We start from the raw sequence: 16922 nt of genomic DNA, 5'->3' as shown, positions 1-16922 counted from the left end.
TTACAGTACTAAACATGTCCAAGCAATGCAGAGCAGCAATCAACAAAGTCAGTAGAATGTTAAACTACATAGCCAAAATGGTAGAATACAAGCTAGAAGAAGTATAGTGCAAAACGGTTCAATGAATAATGATTTTTGGCAAGTAATTTTATTCACTTAACTCTTCTATACTTTTATCTGTTTTAACCAATGTATCGAGTTTGGCAAGGAGCTAACAATGGAATGCAAGCTGAATTGCAATTACAGCACTAAAAGAAAGAAAGGCTTGTATTTATATGAGCATCTTTCACAACCACTGGACTTCTCAAAGTGCTTTACAGCCAATGAAGTACTTTTGGAGTGTAGTCACTGTTATGTGGGAAACGCAGCAGCCAAATTGTGCACAACAAACTCCCACAAACAGCAATGTGATAATGACCAGATAAACTGTTTTTTGTTATGTTGATTGAGAGATAAATATTAGTCAGGACACTGGGGAGAACTCTCCTGCTCTTCTTTGGAAAAAGTGCCATAGGATTTTTTACGTCCGCCTGGCAGGGCAGACGGGGCCTCGGTTTAACATCTCATCCGAAAGACAGATCTAAGAACAGTCTTGTAGTTGTTCTGGATAACGAAGTGTGTTTATGTAATTTGCTTTGTTGCAATACACACATTACAATGCAGTACAACAAATCTCTATTTAAAAAAAAAAGACGATCTTCTTAAAAACAACTTATAAAATCTTTATTTTTAAGAAAGGTGGCTTTTCCATTATTCATTTGTTAGTTTGTTGCCACAGGTTTGTGCACCGCTAAATTCTAAGCGTACCAAAGCTCGAGTATTAGTACCCAATGAGTGGGTTTCCATACCTGAACAAAAAGTGCTCGACACATTGAGTGCCAAAAGTGTTTCAACCCTAGCAACTGATGAAGTGAAAATGACCTTGAAATCACTGAATTGATTGATTACTATGTGAGTTTTACACCAAAACTTAAACAATTGCAAAAAGAACTTGAGCCCTTTTTGCCAATTCGGGCTAACCAGTTGGCTTTAGCGTGGCATTGCGGCACTTAAATGAATAAGTACATTTTGCAATTTATTTAAACATTTTATTCATTTAACTGTTCATTTAACAGGACTAGCGATCAAGTGAAAAAGGGACTTGTGTATGGAGATTAAACGTTTTATTATTTTATCATATTCATTTAAGTGGACTTAATTTGTACTCTGGTCAGACTGCACCTTGGATACAGTCTACCTTTCTGGCCAAGGAATAAGAATGGCATTCAAGCACTGGAGGCAGTGCAGAGTAGAACCATAAGACCAATTTCCGGTGTCGTCGGTCTGAGATATGAGGAAAGTTGGAGAAACATGTGCGTTTCGGCTAGAAAGGAGACATCTGCAAGATAATCTTGGAGGTATAGAAAATGTTAACCCAGAATATTACTTCAGATTAAACTGGGGAGATCGAACGAGGGGACACGGGGTCAAACGAGTAAAACCTAATTTTGGTACTGATAACAGAAAATTCCTAGAATGAGTAATCAAGGCTTGGGATGAGTGATGATAGCAAAAACCCTGGAATCAAATAATTGGATGCTGCAATGGGGGAGAGGGGGGTGTCATTACAATCTCTCTCGATGGATTAAGTTAGATGTGCTGAATGGCTTTCCTCATCTGCAATTATCTTGTGATCATAGCGATACGCCTAAAAAGGTTGTCTGTTGTGAAGTGCTCAATAGGACTGGATGTGTACAATGCATTTTTTTCCTGTATTTTTCATTTTAAACCTTTTTTTAAATGACCAGTGGGTTTTTTTTAAATATTGAAAGTGTGTGATTGTTTCCTTGACGAATCTTCGTGGGACCTTTAAAAAGACGGAACAAAACAAGGTTGCACAAAATCCTGAAGATTGTCGGAGCCTTACACGATCCTGCTGATATCTGTACTTGTCTTATTTCCTAATGTAAACGATGGAATTTCCATACATTTAGAATTTTCCAGCAAAGGAGGAGGTTATTCAGCTTAAGGAGTACTGAAGTTTAAGATTTGATTGCCTTTTTCTCCAATTGCAGAATTTCAGTTCTCAAAATATTGGATCTTGATTTTAGCTGGAGTAATGGTCCATTTTGGTTTTACCGAGAGATTCTCTTCACCATCACTAAATATTTTTTTTAATTGAAATTTAAAAAAAAAATTGAAACAAGGCAATTTTTTGGTCAATTCACCAGAATTTTGTTTTTGTATGTGTTCTAAGGCACTCCTGGATGAAACTCAATGTCTTCCAGTGGAATATTGGAAGATTGAATCCATAGACTTTGGCCCCACCTCAAATTCAATATACTTACCACTGATTCAACCTCACTGGCTGGGGAGGGGATGGAATCAGACTGTTTGCAATCACCTCATCTTATTTGGCCGTGAGCTGAGCTTCGAACTTGCATCCTTTCCATTGGAAAAACTGCCGAGTTCCATCTCTTAACATTGCTCACCTCCATACATCCCTTCCTCAGCCCATCTGCTGCAGAAACTCTCCTCCATGCACTTGTCATCTCCGGACTGGACTATTCTTGTGGCTCGAAGCCTTTCATCCGTCACCTTCCATAAACTTTGCTGCCTGTATCCTATTCAACATCAGGTCCCGCTCAGGATCACACGGACCTACATTGGCTCCTGGTCCCCCAATGACTTAAATTTTAAATTCTCTTCCTTTGGGTTTAAATCCCTCAATGGTCTCTCCCACCATTCCCTCCAATTGTCTATGGGCCGCGCGGCTCATTCAAAAATCCTCGATGGCCTGGTTTCTGCATTTAAAAACTAGTAAGCCGGCTGTGTGGGAGCTCCAGGGAACAGTGGTCTTTCCCCTCGCTATCTCTGTGACCTCCTCCAGATCTATAACCCCTGGGGGAACACTCTCTTCCTCTGACTGATCTGGTGTATCTCCCACTCCCTCCCCATTGGTGGCTGTGTCTTCAGCCATCTTCACCATAATGCTCTAGAATTCCTTCCCTAGACCACTCCTCCATCTCACTTCTTAAAGATCTTTTAATAAAACCCACCTCCTTGACCAAGCTTTTAGTCAGCCCTCCTAATACAGGTGCAGCGTCCCGAATCTGGGACCAAGGCCGTTCCGAATTCCGCGGTTTTCCGGACCTTGGGACATCTTTCTGACGTCACGAATCCGGAAACACCCGAGCCCAGGTTCAGGTGTTTCGGAAGGTCAGAAGGGGGTTGGGGGGTGGTGGTACCTGCCAAGGAAGCTGTGCGGGCTGTCTGGGACCCGCAATGGATGTTGTCGGGTGGGCTGGCCTCGCTGAGGTGTTCGGGCAAGTGCCCCGCTGAGGAGACCTCGAGGTAAGGCCCCGAGGTCGGCAGGGTCGTCGAGTCCGGATTCCGGAACATTTTACGGATTCCGGACGACCCTGCCACCGATCGGTTCAGATTCTGGAACATTCCGGATTCTGGGACTCCAGATTCTGGACGCTGCACCTGTATAGTCGCCTTTGACTTGGCATCGACTTTTGTCTGATTCCACTTCTGTGAAGTGCCTGGGGACATTTTAATACCAAAGGCACTATCTAAATGCGAGTTGCTGCTGTTGATGTAATCGGGGAATTTGTTTGAAAGAAGTGTTAAACTCAAAAGCATGCAACAACTGAATGAATATTGATGGTCATTCACCCAGGATACTTTAATCTAGTCCGTGATCATTCCGTTCCCTTGCATTATTGGGGAGGACGTTGGAGGAGTAATTTCCATTGCTGGCATCACTATATCTTTTATTAATTAACTGAAGAGATCAAAAGGATGTTGATGCTAAAATAAACAGAAAATACAGCAAACACTCCCGATCAGGCAGCATCTGTGGAGCGAACAGGTGTTTAACATTTCAAGATAATGCTATTTGTTTTTACTGTTGAAGTTCGTTTTTTTTTAGAAAATGGTGCTTGAGATTCCTCCCATCCGTTCGATCTTATTTTCCTGGAATCTGGCATGTTTGGATTTATTCGGTTTCCTGCCACTTTGTCCTGTATATTGTATAGCGTTGTAACTCGCGATCATTTCCTCACGGGTGCAGAAATGAGGGAGACCATTAGTGTCAGTAGTCTAGCAATTCTCTCTCATTTTACTGCTGAGCAAAGGTATCAGTATTTTGAAGTTAAACGGTGAATCTTCACAGATTCACAAGTTTTTGCAGTACAAACAGTTCCTCCAGCCAGAGCCTGTGGTATCACCATATAAGAGAACATTGGAAACTTCTGTTTTTGTATCCATCTTCCAGGACCTTTGTGTCTCGAGCATATTACTGTTAGCAAGTGTTGCATAATCCCAAACATGATGCCTGTTAGTTCATGGGCAAGCACGTTATGATGTGAGGCCTCCAGGCCAGTTCAGTATCAAAGTAGAAACAAATGGGAATTAATAAAGAGGCTCCTCTGATCAGCCTCTGCTTTTTTATGTTGGGCCGTAGGCTTCAGTTGCATTTTCTTGTGCAGCTTTCAATGAAAGGAGTTTGGCAGAACGCCCAGATCTGGATGGAGTTTGCAGAAGGTTAGTGTAGGCTACGTTACTGTCAGTGCATGAAGCTGAGGCGTCCGTGTTCTGTTATGTTACCGAGACTAATCTGCAGCTGAATGTTGTTGAAGTTCCTCTTAACAACCTAAGTGGTGTAAGTGAATCAAAGTAGATCATCTCAAAATGAGGGTTTAACTGCTGTGACCAACCTTGCATATAAGCCACTCTGAAATGTTGTTCGAGTACTTTTGGCAAAAGCGGATGGAGCAAAGCTTACAGTGAACTGTGCCAGAGTGCTGAGGTTTGCACTGGATAAACCTTTCTCCGTGCTGCAAGCTCTTGCCATCGAGTAAACGGATGCAATTATTTATATCAGTGACATTCTAACGAGTGGGATTTTAGATATTTGATCTCTTTTTTAAGAGCCCTTTTAAGGCAGTGGTAATTGTGGCTGCATGACACAGGAAATACTATGAACACACAGGAAGGTTTGCTTACAAGCTGTTCACTTCCCTTCTAATATGAACTGTCCAGTTATTGTGCACTTTGGTTTTTATTCGTTCCTTTGTTCTTTGGAAATTGCCTTTACAATGCAAATGTGTAAATTTAAACACAGATTACATACTGTGGAGGCCAACAATTTTCAAATTGTGTTCTTATAATCTTCATCAAATATTGTACTGTATCCATGTGTGAGTTGTTGAAACAATCGGGGTATTTACAAAAGCAAGATCATTTAAGGCCAGTCTTTGTGACCATATTTGTTTTCTCCTTCCCCATCTCCTGACTCCAGTTCTGTAGTTGAGCTGTTAGTGTCATTCGTGCTGTCTTGTTAATTACAAATTATTTTATTCACATAAATCCTTGTGGGGAATTTGGAGGAGCCTATGATTTTAACTTCACAACACTTGCTCTGGATACTTGTTTCATTCAAAACTGCCCAGTATTATATGGGGATGATGTTCAAAAGCAAGTGCCACCTTGGCTCTGAGCAACAAGTTTGTGTATTCAAGTCCTCCAGGACTTCACGTTAACCAGGCAGGCACTCCAGTATAATACCGAGGGAGTGCGGTATTGTCAGAGATGCTGTCTTTCAGATGCGACATGCTAACACCTTATCTATCTATCCTGGTGGTACAGGTAGATGTTGCGGGTTCCATGGAACTAGTCCGAGAGGGACAGGGAGCTGGCCGATACCAATCTCTTGGACCAACAGTACCATATCTAGTTATTCATTTGTTACGGTTTGTTAGTTTTGCTGTATGTAACATGGTTGGAGGTGTTGTCTCCAAGTCACTTCAGTACACAGAGTTGTAAAATAGGGGATTTTAACTATGCAAAGTAGATAAATGTTTGACACATGTTTGTGGCCAAAATGGGGAGTGGAGTGTTTTCAGTTTTAGTCTGAAGCGAGTCCATTTCTCCAAGATGCATGCTGCTGAACATTTTGGGTTTTGTCAAAATGGAATTTTATTAGCTTATAATATTAAAGCCATCATTTTGCTTTAACATTAAAACTAGAAAACTTAGAATCCAGACTGTTTCTGAAGTAACTGGGAACATTTATTAGTAAACAATGAAGGCTATTGGATATAATTTATTGGATAGTATTTCTGAACACAGTTTTTTTTTTTGCAATACTTAAATGGCTGGGGGTCTGTTTATTCAATGTGCCCAGCTGTAGGTTAACTGCGGCTATTTGTACCGCTCTGGTTTCTCCACTGAAATGTCTATCCTTTAATCAGGTTGGTAACTTTGGTGAATCAGTGGGTCAAAACCTCCCACTACCTCGGGAGTTGGGACCCTTTGGGCTTGCTCATATGCATGCTCTTATATTCTTCTGCTTGTGCTCTCTCATGTGTTTCTCTCTCTTTAAAAAGTCATTCTCGGGATGTGGGTGTCACTGGGCAGGCTGGCATTTATTGTCAATCCCTAGAGGCTCAATCAATTGAAAATGCCAAAACTGAAATTGATGGAGTGCTCGTTCTCATACGTCCCCCACACCGCTCACCCACATCCATTATTAGGCGATCAGCTTATTTTGCGCACTGGAAAACACTTGGGCCTTAGGACAGTGGTCCTTACAGCACTATATAAGTAAGAATTAGGAACAGGAGTAGGCCATCTAGCCCCTCAAGCCTGCTCTGCCATTCAACAAGATCATGGCTGATCTGGCCGTGGACTCAGCTCCACTTGCCCGCCCGCTCCCCGTAACCCTTAATTCCCTTATTGGTTAAAAATCTATCTATCTGTGACTTGAATACATTCAATGAGCTAGCCTCAACTGCTTCCTTAGGCAGAGAATTCCACAGATTCACAACCCTCTGGGAGAAGAAATTCCTTCTCAACTCTTTTAAATGGGCTCCCCCGTATTTTGAGGCTGTGCCCCCTAGTTCTAGTCTCCCCGACCAGTGGAAACAACCTCTCTGCCTCTATCTTGTCGATCCCGTTCATTATTTTAAATGTTTCTATAAGATCACCCCTCATCCTTCTGAACTCCAACGAGTAAAGACCCAGTCTACTCAATCTATCATCATAAGGTAACCCCCTCATCTCCGGAATCAGCCTAGTGAATCGTCTCTGTACCCCCTCCAAAGCTAGTATATCCTTCATTAAGTAAGGTGACCAAAACTGCACGCAGTACTCCAGGTGCGGCCTCACCAATACCCTGTACAGTTGCAGCAGGTCCTCCCTGCTTTTGTACTCCATCCCTCTCGCAATGAAGGCCAACATTCCATTCGCCTTCCTGATTACCTGCAAACTAACTTTTTGGGATTAATGCACAAGGACCCCCAGGTCCCTCTGCACCGCAGCATGTTGTAATTTCTCCCCATTCAAATAATATTCCCTTTTACTGTTTTTTTTTTCCACTCTGTCTCATTACCAGCTCCATTTTGAGTGAGCCAGTCAATAAAAAGAACAACCCTATCTTTTCTGCAGGACAATCCAAGCATTTCACAGCCGCTGAATTACTCTTGTATTGTAGATAAATCTATCTGCCAATTTTCACACAGCAAAGTCCCACAAACATGCATGAGATAAATGTCCAGTAATCTGCATTGATGATATTGGATGAGGGAATGAATGTTGGCCAGGATACAAGAATAGTGTCCTCTTCTTCAGTTAGTGCCATGAATCTTTCATGTCCATCTCTATAGGCAGTCAGAGCCTTAGCTTAACATCTCATTGGAAAGGCAACCCTTATAAAAATGCAGAATTTCTTAGGCCTGGAACTGAAATGCCAAAGTGAAGCCTCTCCCACAATCTTATGACTCAGATGTGTGAGTGCAAGCACTGACTCAAGCAGAACTAGGAATTCATGACCGGTGGGTCTTGTATTGCACTTTCGAAGTGAAGGGACTTGCATAGAAACATAGAAAATAGGTGCAGGAGTAGGCCATTCGGCCCTTCGAGCCTGCCCCACCATTCAATAAGATCATGGCTGATCATTCCCTCAGTACCCCTTTCCTGCTTTCTCTCCATACCCCTTGATCCCTTTAGCCGTAAGGGCCATATCTAACTCCCTCTTGAATATATCCAATGAACTGGCATCAACAACTCTCTGCGGCAGGGAATTCCACAGGTCAGCAACTCTGAGTGAAGAAGTTTCTCCTCATCTCGGTCCTAAATGGCTTACCCCTTATCCTTAGACTATGTCCCCTGGTTCTGGACTTCCCCAACATCGGGAACATTCTTCCTGCATCTAATTCAATTTTCCTTGATCTGTAAAAAGGAGAAAGGATTCAAATAATGTGTCTGTATTCTCTTGTATTGACTCACTGTTTGGCTATTGGGTTCATGAATGTTTCAGAAATCCTAATGTCAAAGATGCAATTCCCCTGTTTGCATGGATTTGTAAATCCAAAAAAAGCTGACCTCCTTTGTTCCAACCACAGTGGAGGCCCATTTGTTGTGGGATTTGTGAGCTGCTACTGGATTTATTGGTTCTGATCTGAACATCCAGAGATGGTTTAGTGATTTTTGACCATAGTATCAAATGTTGTCCAATGAAAACTGAAATTCAAGACCCATATTGAAGCCATTGCACTGCACAACACAGCCAATGGGCGTCTGTATTCCCTATTGTCAGCTTACAGGCCTTCAAAGACTGGTGCCTGGTGAATAATGCAGTGGGGAGCAAGTTGCATGGAGGTTGGTATAATGCTGTCCCAAAACCAAGTTGAAAACTCCAAGATAAAAGTGCTTAAAATCTGTCTAGGAAGGCTCACTGGGTTGTGTTTTAAAGCTGCCGAACCAGTAATTTCCATCCCCCCCCATCCCCCAAATCTGTTAGCAAAGAAAAAGGAGGTAGACCCTTTTTACTGCGAGTAATTCAAGAATGACACTGATTGTGAACATTTTTATCCCCCCCCCAGGGGGCAGTGGATGCTTTCTGAGAATGCAAGTCTCTGTTCTGGCAGTATTCCATGGCGAGGACGTGAATTGCCATGTAAAATCTGGAGTTTAAGATTACAGCTGTAACATTTTATACTTGCTCATCTCAGGTAGTATTTTTACTGAGTCATAGTCAAGAAAGTTTCAATATTGCAGGGCAATACCTTTTCAGGAATGGTAGCAGTGGTTTTACGGAGTGTGATGCCATGAACAATGTTTGCATCATTTTCCATTATGTTTTTAGACAGTCCCTCTCTGAGTCGAGGATGACTTGCTTCCACACTAAAAATGAGTTCTCAGGTGACTGAGTCCGATGCAGGACCTACAGTCTCTATCACAGGTGGGGCAGACGTTGGTTCAAGGGACAGTGGGGGGGGGGGGTGTGGTCGGGTGCTTGGGTTGTCGTGTGCTCCTTCCGCTGTTTGCACTTGGTTTCCACATGCTCCCGGCGAAGAGACTCGAGGTGTTCGGCACCTTCCCGGATGCATCTCCTCCACTTTGAGCGGTCTTGGGCCAGGGATTCCCAGGTGTCGGTGAGGATGTTGCACTTTTTCAAGGAGGCTTTGAGGGTGTCCTTGAAGCGTTGCCTCTGCCCACCTGGGGCTCGCTTGCCGTTTGGGAGCTCTGAGTAGAGCGCTTGTTTTGGGGAGTCTCGTGTCTGGCATGCAGACGATGTGGTCAATGCTTCGATGCTGGGGATGGTGGCCTGAGCAAGAACACCGACGGTGCGTCAATGGATTTGCAGGATCGTGCGGAGGCAGCGTTGGTGGTACTTCTCCAGTGCTTTGAGGTGCCTGCTGTGCATAGTCCATGTTTCTGAAGCAAATAGGAGAGTGGGTATCACTACTGCTCTGTAGACCATGAGTTTGGTGCCGGGTTTGAGGTCTTGGTCTTCAAACACCCTCCTCCTCCTCCTCAGATGACCGAAGGCTACACTGGCGCACTGAAGGTGGTGTTGGACTTCATCATCGATTTCTGTCCTTGCTGATAGTAGGCTCCCGAGGTATGGAAAATGGTCCACGTTATCCAAGGCCTCGTCATAGATTGATAATTGGGGGGCAGTACTGTGTGGCGGGCAGGTAGGTAGGTAGAGGGCCATTGTCTTATGGATGTTTAGTGTAAGGCCCATGCACTCGTACGCTTCGGTGAAGGTGTTGACGATGGTTTGGAGTTCAACCTCCAAGTGTGTGCAAACGCAAGCATTGTTTGCATACTATAATTCAATGACAGAGGATGGGACAACTTTGGATCTGGACTGGAGGCGACGGAGGTTGAACAATTTCCCGTTTTGTTCTGTAGATTATCTCCACTCTAGCGGGGAGCTTATTGAGGGTGAGATGGAACATTGCAGTAATGTAGATCGAAAAGAGCATTGGTGCAATGACATAGCCTTGCTTGACCCCGGTCTGCATGTGTATTGGGTCTGTGGTGGATCCGTTGGTCAGGATCACGGCTTGCATGTCGCCGTGAAGCAGGTGGAGGATGGTGACGAACTTTTGAGGGCAGCCGAATTTGAGGAGGACACTCCATAATCTCATGGTTGACCGTGTAGAAGGTCTTTGAGAGGTCAAAGAAGACCATGTACAGAAGTTGGTGCTGCTCCCTGCACTTTTTTCTTGAATTTGACGTGCGGTAAAGATCATGTCCATTGTGCTTCAACGTGGATTCCATCTGCTCCTGAAGTCTTCTTGTTCTTCAGTTGTATGATGGCCTTTTCAGCCTCCTGTCGGCTGGGGTTGTGCTGAGGTGGTGGCGGGTAGAATGCTGCGGGATGGAGCCGAGAACACTCGCGTCAAAGACACAGTCTCGTTTAAGGAAATCTTCTAAGTGCTCCTTCCAGCGGGCACTAACTGCCTCTCTGTCCTTGATAAGTGTCTCTCCGTTCTTGGCCCTCAATGGGGTAGGTGATTGGGCCGTAGGTGGTCTTGACTGCGCTAAAGAATCCACACATGCTGTAGTTGTCGGTTAAGGTGATTGTGGCTTACTGATTATACTGTTGCCAAAACCTGTTAAGTTATGGGTCTGAGATTTTTTGTTTGTTTGGTTTTTTTTGCTGTGATTTCCATTTGTGTCTTGGTGGATGACCAGTTCTCTTATGACCATAGCTTTAATTTTTACGAGTCTCTGTGTAATCAATGAAGCCTTGCTGGGGGCGAGAGAGCTCATGAAATCTGGCATGTTATACGTCAGAGAAATATAATAGGCAAGGGGAGGCTGAACTTTTCGGCAGTACCAATCTCCAAGTAATTTGCTAACTTTATTGCATCATTTCCCATGCTGACTTTTTGTATGTTTTTCAGGTGGTCATCACTCCTGAATTGCCTTGTTCACTTAAAACTGATGCATGACTAACTCACTACCCTGGCCTACTGACGTTGGATTTTGTAAAGGACTGTTTCTATAGCTAAAGTTGTGTTTTTTTTCCAGCTAGTATTTAGTAGCATTTTTTGTCTTGCAAAATTAGTTTCTGTTTCTGTGGAGGGAGCTATTTGTAGATAAAACCATTTTGTTTGTACAAGGCTTTGCATCAGTATTGTTTGGTGCTGCATTTGAAGTTGGAGCAAACATAGTTTGAGGAGGAGAATGAGGGTCCCCCTTGCATTTGGTGTCCTCATGAACTACTGCTCTTCCTCATCTAAACTTGCAGCCAGGTGCACTTTCTTGGATATGATGTAGTGGTTCTGGTACTGGACAGCAACTCAGAGGTTCAAAAAAAAGGGTGTTAAAAAATAAACTCAGCAAATACAGGCCAGTCCATTTAACCGCGGTACTCGGGAAGCTTTTAGAAACCGTAATCGGGGACAAAAATAAGTCACTTGGATAGGGGTGGATTAATTAAGGAAAGCCATCATGGATTTGATGAAGGCAAATTGTGTTTAACCAACTTAGAATTTTTTGATGAGGTAACAGAGGGTTGATGAGGGTAATGCGGTTGATGCAGTGTACATGGATTTTCAAAAGGCGTTTGATGAAGTGCCACATAATAGGCTTGCCACATAAAGTTGAAGCCCATGAATAAAAGGGACAATGGCAGCATGAATACGAAATTGGCTAAGTGACCGGATACAGAGTAGTGGTTGTTTTTCTGACTGGAGGCAGGTATACAGTGGTGTTCCCGAAGATAGGACCCACTGCTTTTCTTGATCCATATTAATGACTTGGACGTGGGTGGAAGTATAATGTACAGTGAGGAGGAGAGTGATAGACTTCAGGAAGACAGACAGACAGACAGACAGGCTGGTGAAATGGGTCGACATGTGGCAGATGAAATTTAACACACAAAAGTGTAAAGTGATGCATTTTGGTCGAACGAATGAGGAGAGGACATATAAACTAAATAGTACAATCCTAAAGGGGGTACATGAACAGAGAGACTTGGGGGTATGTGTGCACAAATCGTTGAAGGTGGCAGGGCAGGTTGAGAAAGCAGTTAGAAAAGGCTTACAGGATCTCTGGCTTCATAAATAAAGGTTATAAGAGTACAAAAGTGTGGAAATTATGATGCATCTGTATAAAACACTGGTTTGGCCCCAACTGGAGTACTGTGTCCAATTCTGGGCACCACACTTTTTAGGAAGGATGTGAAGGCCTTCAAGAAGGTGCAAGAAAGATTTATGAGAGTGATTCCAGGGACGAGGAACTTCAGCTACGTTGATAGACTGGAGAAACTCTGGTTGTTTTCCTTGGAGCAGAGAAGATTGAGAGGAGATTTGATAAGAGGTGTTCAAAATCATGAGGGGTCTGGACAGAATAGATGGAGAGAAACTGTTCCCATTGGCAGAAGGGTCAAGAGCCAGAGGACACAGATTGAAGGTGATTGGCAAAAGAACTGCAGCCGACGTAAGAAAGCTCTTTTTACACAGCGAGTGGTTAAGATCTGGAATGCAGTGCCTAAGAGTGGTGGAGGCAGACTGAATTTTATCTTTCAAAATGGAGTTGGATAAGTATATGAAGGAAAAAATTTGAAGGGCTTTGGGGAAAGGACAGGGGAACAGCTGAGAGCTGGCACGGGCTTGATTGACCGTCTTCCGTGCTGTAACCATTCTAAGGGCTCAGTTGTGGCGAGGAGTTGCTCTTTTTTTTTGGAGCAATTTGATTTTTCTGGAGTATCTTAAAAATCCCCATTTTGCACATTCACTTTGCGCCAGTGTAAGTGAGTTAGTTAAGATTTTTTTAGTTTCGTTTTTTTTTTCTTAAGGGGGCGTTACCAGCCACCTACGCCAGTTTTGGCCATTTAGACCACTTTGGCCAGCTAATAGTTACTCCAGATCTACTTAGGCCAGCGTATGTGACCACTTCAGAAAACCCTTGCGGAGAGTTAAGAAATCAGCGCAGGTCGGTACATCGGAGGCCATTCGACCTGGGATAGGGGCGGGAAGGGAAACGGAAAGCACCAAGACTTAGAAAGCACTAAATAAAACACAGAAAGTAATAAGCATTCAATAACAAATAAAAAATACAAGTAAGTCCCACCTTCATCTGAAAACTTGTCCCGGGAAGGCAGCAGGCCAGCCGGTGCGGGAGGCCACTCGGCCTGGGATAGGGGCGGGAACAATTGGACCACCAACATCGGAGCACACACAGGCTGCAGGAAGCAAAATCACCAGACAGGCTGCAGCAAGCAAATGGAGAGGCTTGGGGGGCTGGGTATGATTATTGTCGTTTCTCCCGACAGTCCCGCTACCTCATTACTCACCTCACTGATGGTGTCCTCGAGTGATCGGGTAAGGTCAATGCTCTCCCCACCCAATGCCATGATCTGAACCACATCTGTTGCATTCTGCATCTCAGGAGAGCGTGGTCGATTTCTCCTTCCCCTCACCCTGGGTCTGCCTCACGGCACCCCCCCCAGTGGGAGGCACAGGCTGGGACGGTGAGCCCTGGCTGTTCCATGCTGCATCTCACCACCACTGGGACCCCCAATCTCGGACGGTGGGGCCCTGGGTGTTCCATGCTGCATCTCACCAGCACCAGGATCCTCAACCTTGAACGCTGGGAAACCGTGGAATATCACATCAGAACTGAAACCACTAATCGTGGACTGGCTGAAACCAAGGAATGTCGCACCAGAACTTAAACCACTGGTCATGGAAGGGGCTGCCAATGCCAACTCCATTAACGCGACCTCCTCGATTTCAGTACAATACTCTCTCCTTCATCCATCTCCATCCCCCCCCCCCCCCCCCCCCCAATGTTGGTCTGCAGGGTTGGCTTGTAAGATATTCTCATGCTCAGGCTTGTCCGCGTCTGAATCTTCTTCAGGATCTTCACAATTGGCATCAGGTTCTGCAAAATATAACACAACAGTCAAATGGTTAGCAGCAGAGGAGGGGGTAGGATGGGTGGCATGAGTAGGCTCATGCATAGCTAGCCAGGCAGCAGGCTGATTTGAAGGGCCACAATGAATTTGCGGGACTTACCCTCTCCCTCGCGAATGGGCCCAGTTTGTGCAGTACTGATTGTTTTTCTCCAGGTAGGACCCATCAAAGCAGCGACCTTCTCCTAAGGGTGTCAGTTGATGCAGATTTGGCGGGCCTCCTCCTGTTCAAGTCCTTTCCCTTTTGTTGTGGGACAATTTCTTTTGCAAAGATTAAAATGCAACTTTTTAGAGGGTGTCTTTCTGCTGGATGGGGCATATGCAGCTAGTGACGTTTACAATTGCAATTGCATTGAATAAATGAAAATATTACTTACACTAACTACTTGACCAAGGTCCTGCCATTTCTTTTCACTTCCAGATCTCTTGGTGTTCACTTCACTGCGCAGTAATCTTCAACTTGGTTCCAGCGTTTCTTCATTTCTTTGGGTGGCACTTTTGTGCGACCTCTGTTGCTGGTATCCAGCTCCTGCCATCTGTTCTCAATGACATTAACTCGTGTCTCCACTTCGTCATGCAAGAAATTCTTCGTTCTTGGTGCACGTTGTTGCATTGCTGTATTGACACTCTCCGCACTTTTCCAATGCTCTTGGACATGCTGATTTTTCCAAACACACAGTCCTTATTTTGCATGCAGCAATGATTTTCAGAAATACAGCATTGCTTCCCTCCCCTGCGGTCATCCCCCCTGCAAAACAGATACACCGCTTTGAGTACTGTTGAGGGGGATGACTCATTAGGGGAGGACAGCAGCAGCCAAGTTCATGGCACCGTGGCTGGCTCTGCTGCACAGGAGAGCAGGAAAAAAAGTGGGAGAGCGATAGTGATAGGTGATTCAATTGTAAGGGGAATAGATGGGTGTTTCTGCGGCCGCAACCGAGACTCTAGGATGGTATGTTGCCTCCCTGGTGCAAGGGTCAAGGATGTCTCGGAGCGGGTGCAGGACATTCTGAAAAGGGAGGGTGAACAGCCAGTTGTCGTGGTGCACATTGGTACCAACGATATAGGTTTAAAAAAAGGGATGAGGTCCTACGAGACGAATTTAAGGAGCTAGGAGCTAAATTAAAACATAGGACCTCAAAAGTAGTAATCTCGGGATTGCTACCATGCCACGTGCTAGTCAGAGTTGGAATCGCAGGATAGCTCAGATGAATACGTGGCTTGAGCAGTGGTGCAGCAGGGAGTGATTCAAATTCCTGGGGCATTGGAACCGGTTCTGGGGAAGGTGGGACCAGTACAAACTGGACGGTCTGCACCTGGGCAGGACCGGAACCAATGTCCTAGGGGGAGTGTTTGCTAGTGCTGTTGGGGAGGAGTTAAACTAATATGGCAGGGGGATGGGAACCAATAGAGGGAGACAAAATGGAGACAGAAGCAAAAGACAGAAAGGAGATGAGTAAAAATGGAGGGCAGAGAAACCCAAGGCAAAAAACAAAAAGGGCCATTGTACAGCAAAATTCTAAAGGGTCAAAGTGCAATAAAAAGGCAAGCATGAAAGCTTGGTGCCTCAATGTGAGGAGTATTCGGAACCCAGGAGAGGGCTCTGAGCTAGTTAGTGGGGGAGAGCTCAGATGAACAGGACCCCAAGAAAAAATGCAAAAGGCGGGAGGCAACAGAGCAGAGTAGCACTGGGGTAAATGTAAACCACAAGGTGATAGGAAGGGACAATATGTATGAATATAAAGGGGCTGCAGGAGGGGTCAAAACTAAAAATTATGCTTTAAAAACTAATACTAAAACAATGTACCTAAACGCACGCAGCATTCGAAATAAAGTAAATGAGTTGACGGTACAAATCATTACAAATGGGTATGATTTGGTGGCCATTACAGAAACGTGGTTGCAGGGTGGGAATTAAACATACAGGGGTATCTGACGATTCGGAAAGATAGACAAGAAGGGAAAGGAGATGGGGTAGCTCTGTTAATAAAGGAGGATATCAGGGCAGTTGTGAGAAACGATATTGGCTCTAATGAACAAAATGTTGAATCATTGTGGGTGGAGATTAGAGATAGTAAGGGGAAAAAGTCACTGGTGGGCGTAGTTTATAGGCCTCCAAATAATAACTTCACGGTGGCGGACAATAATCAAGGGAATAATGGAGGCATGTGAAAAAGGAACGGCAGTAGTCATGGGGGATTTTAACCTACATAACGATTGGTCAAATCAAATCGCACTGGGTAGCCTTGAGGAGGAATTCATAGAATGTATACGGGATTGTTTCTTAGAACAGTGTGTTACAGAACCTACAAGGGAGCAAGCTATCTTAGATCTGGTCCTGTGTAATGAGACAGGAATAATAAACGATCTCCCAGTAAAAGATCCTCTTGGAATGAGTGATCACAGTATGGTTGAATTTGTAATACAGATTGAGGGTGAGGAAGTAGTGTCTCAAAGGAGCGTACTATGCTTAAACAAAGGGGACTACAGTGGGATGAGGGCAGAGTTGGCTAAAGTAGACTGGGAACACAGACTAAACGGTGGCACAATTGAGGAACAGTGGAGGACTTTTAAGGAGTTCTTTCATAGTGCTCAACAAAAATATATTCCAGTGAAAATGGGCGGTAAGAGAAGGGATAACCAGCCGTGGATAACCAAGGAAATAAAGGAGAGTATCAAATTAAAAACCAATGTGTATAAGGTGGCCGAGGTTAGT

General features: G+C 44.3%; 1 protein-coding gene across 3 annotated transcripts in view; it reads left to right on the top strand.

Moving 5' to 3' along the window:
* LOC139277153 (ataxin-7) overlaps nt 1-16922 on the top strand; it is a 146902-nt gene that overhangs the window by 86606 nt on the left and 43374 nt on the right. Inside the window, exon 1 of one of the 3 annotated variants that reach the window (XM_070895227.1) lies at nt 4492-4530. The exons of the other annotated variants lie outside the window; for them this stretch is intronic. Within the exon in view, the coding sequence (XP_070751328.1) occupies nt 4515-4530 (16 nt within the window). The 5' untranslated portion in view covers nt 4492-4514. Of the gene's footprint in view, nt 1-4491; nt 4531-16922 lie in introns of those variants that run through there. 3 annotated transcript variants of the gene reach the window in all.

The sequence above is a fragment of the Pristiophorus japonicus genome, chromosome 12, assembly GCF_044704955.1.
Source record: "Pristiophorus japonicus isolate sPriJap1 chromosome 12, sPriJap1.hap1, whole genome shotgun sequence".
NCBI lineage: Eukaryota > Metazoa > Chordata > Chondrichthyes > Pristiophoridae > Pristiophorus > Pristiophorus japonicus.
The sequence above is the reverse complement of the archived record's forward strand: the minus strand, read 5'-3'. Positions and strand labels throughout refer to the sequence as shown.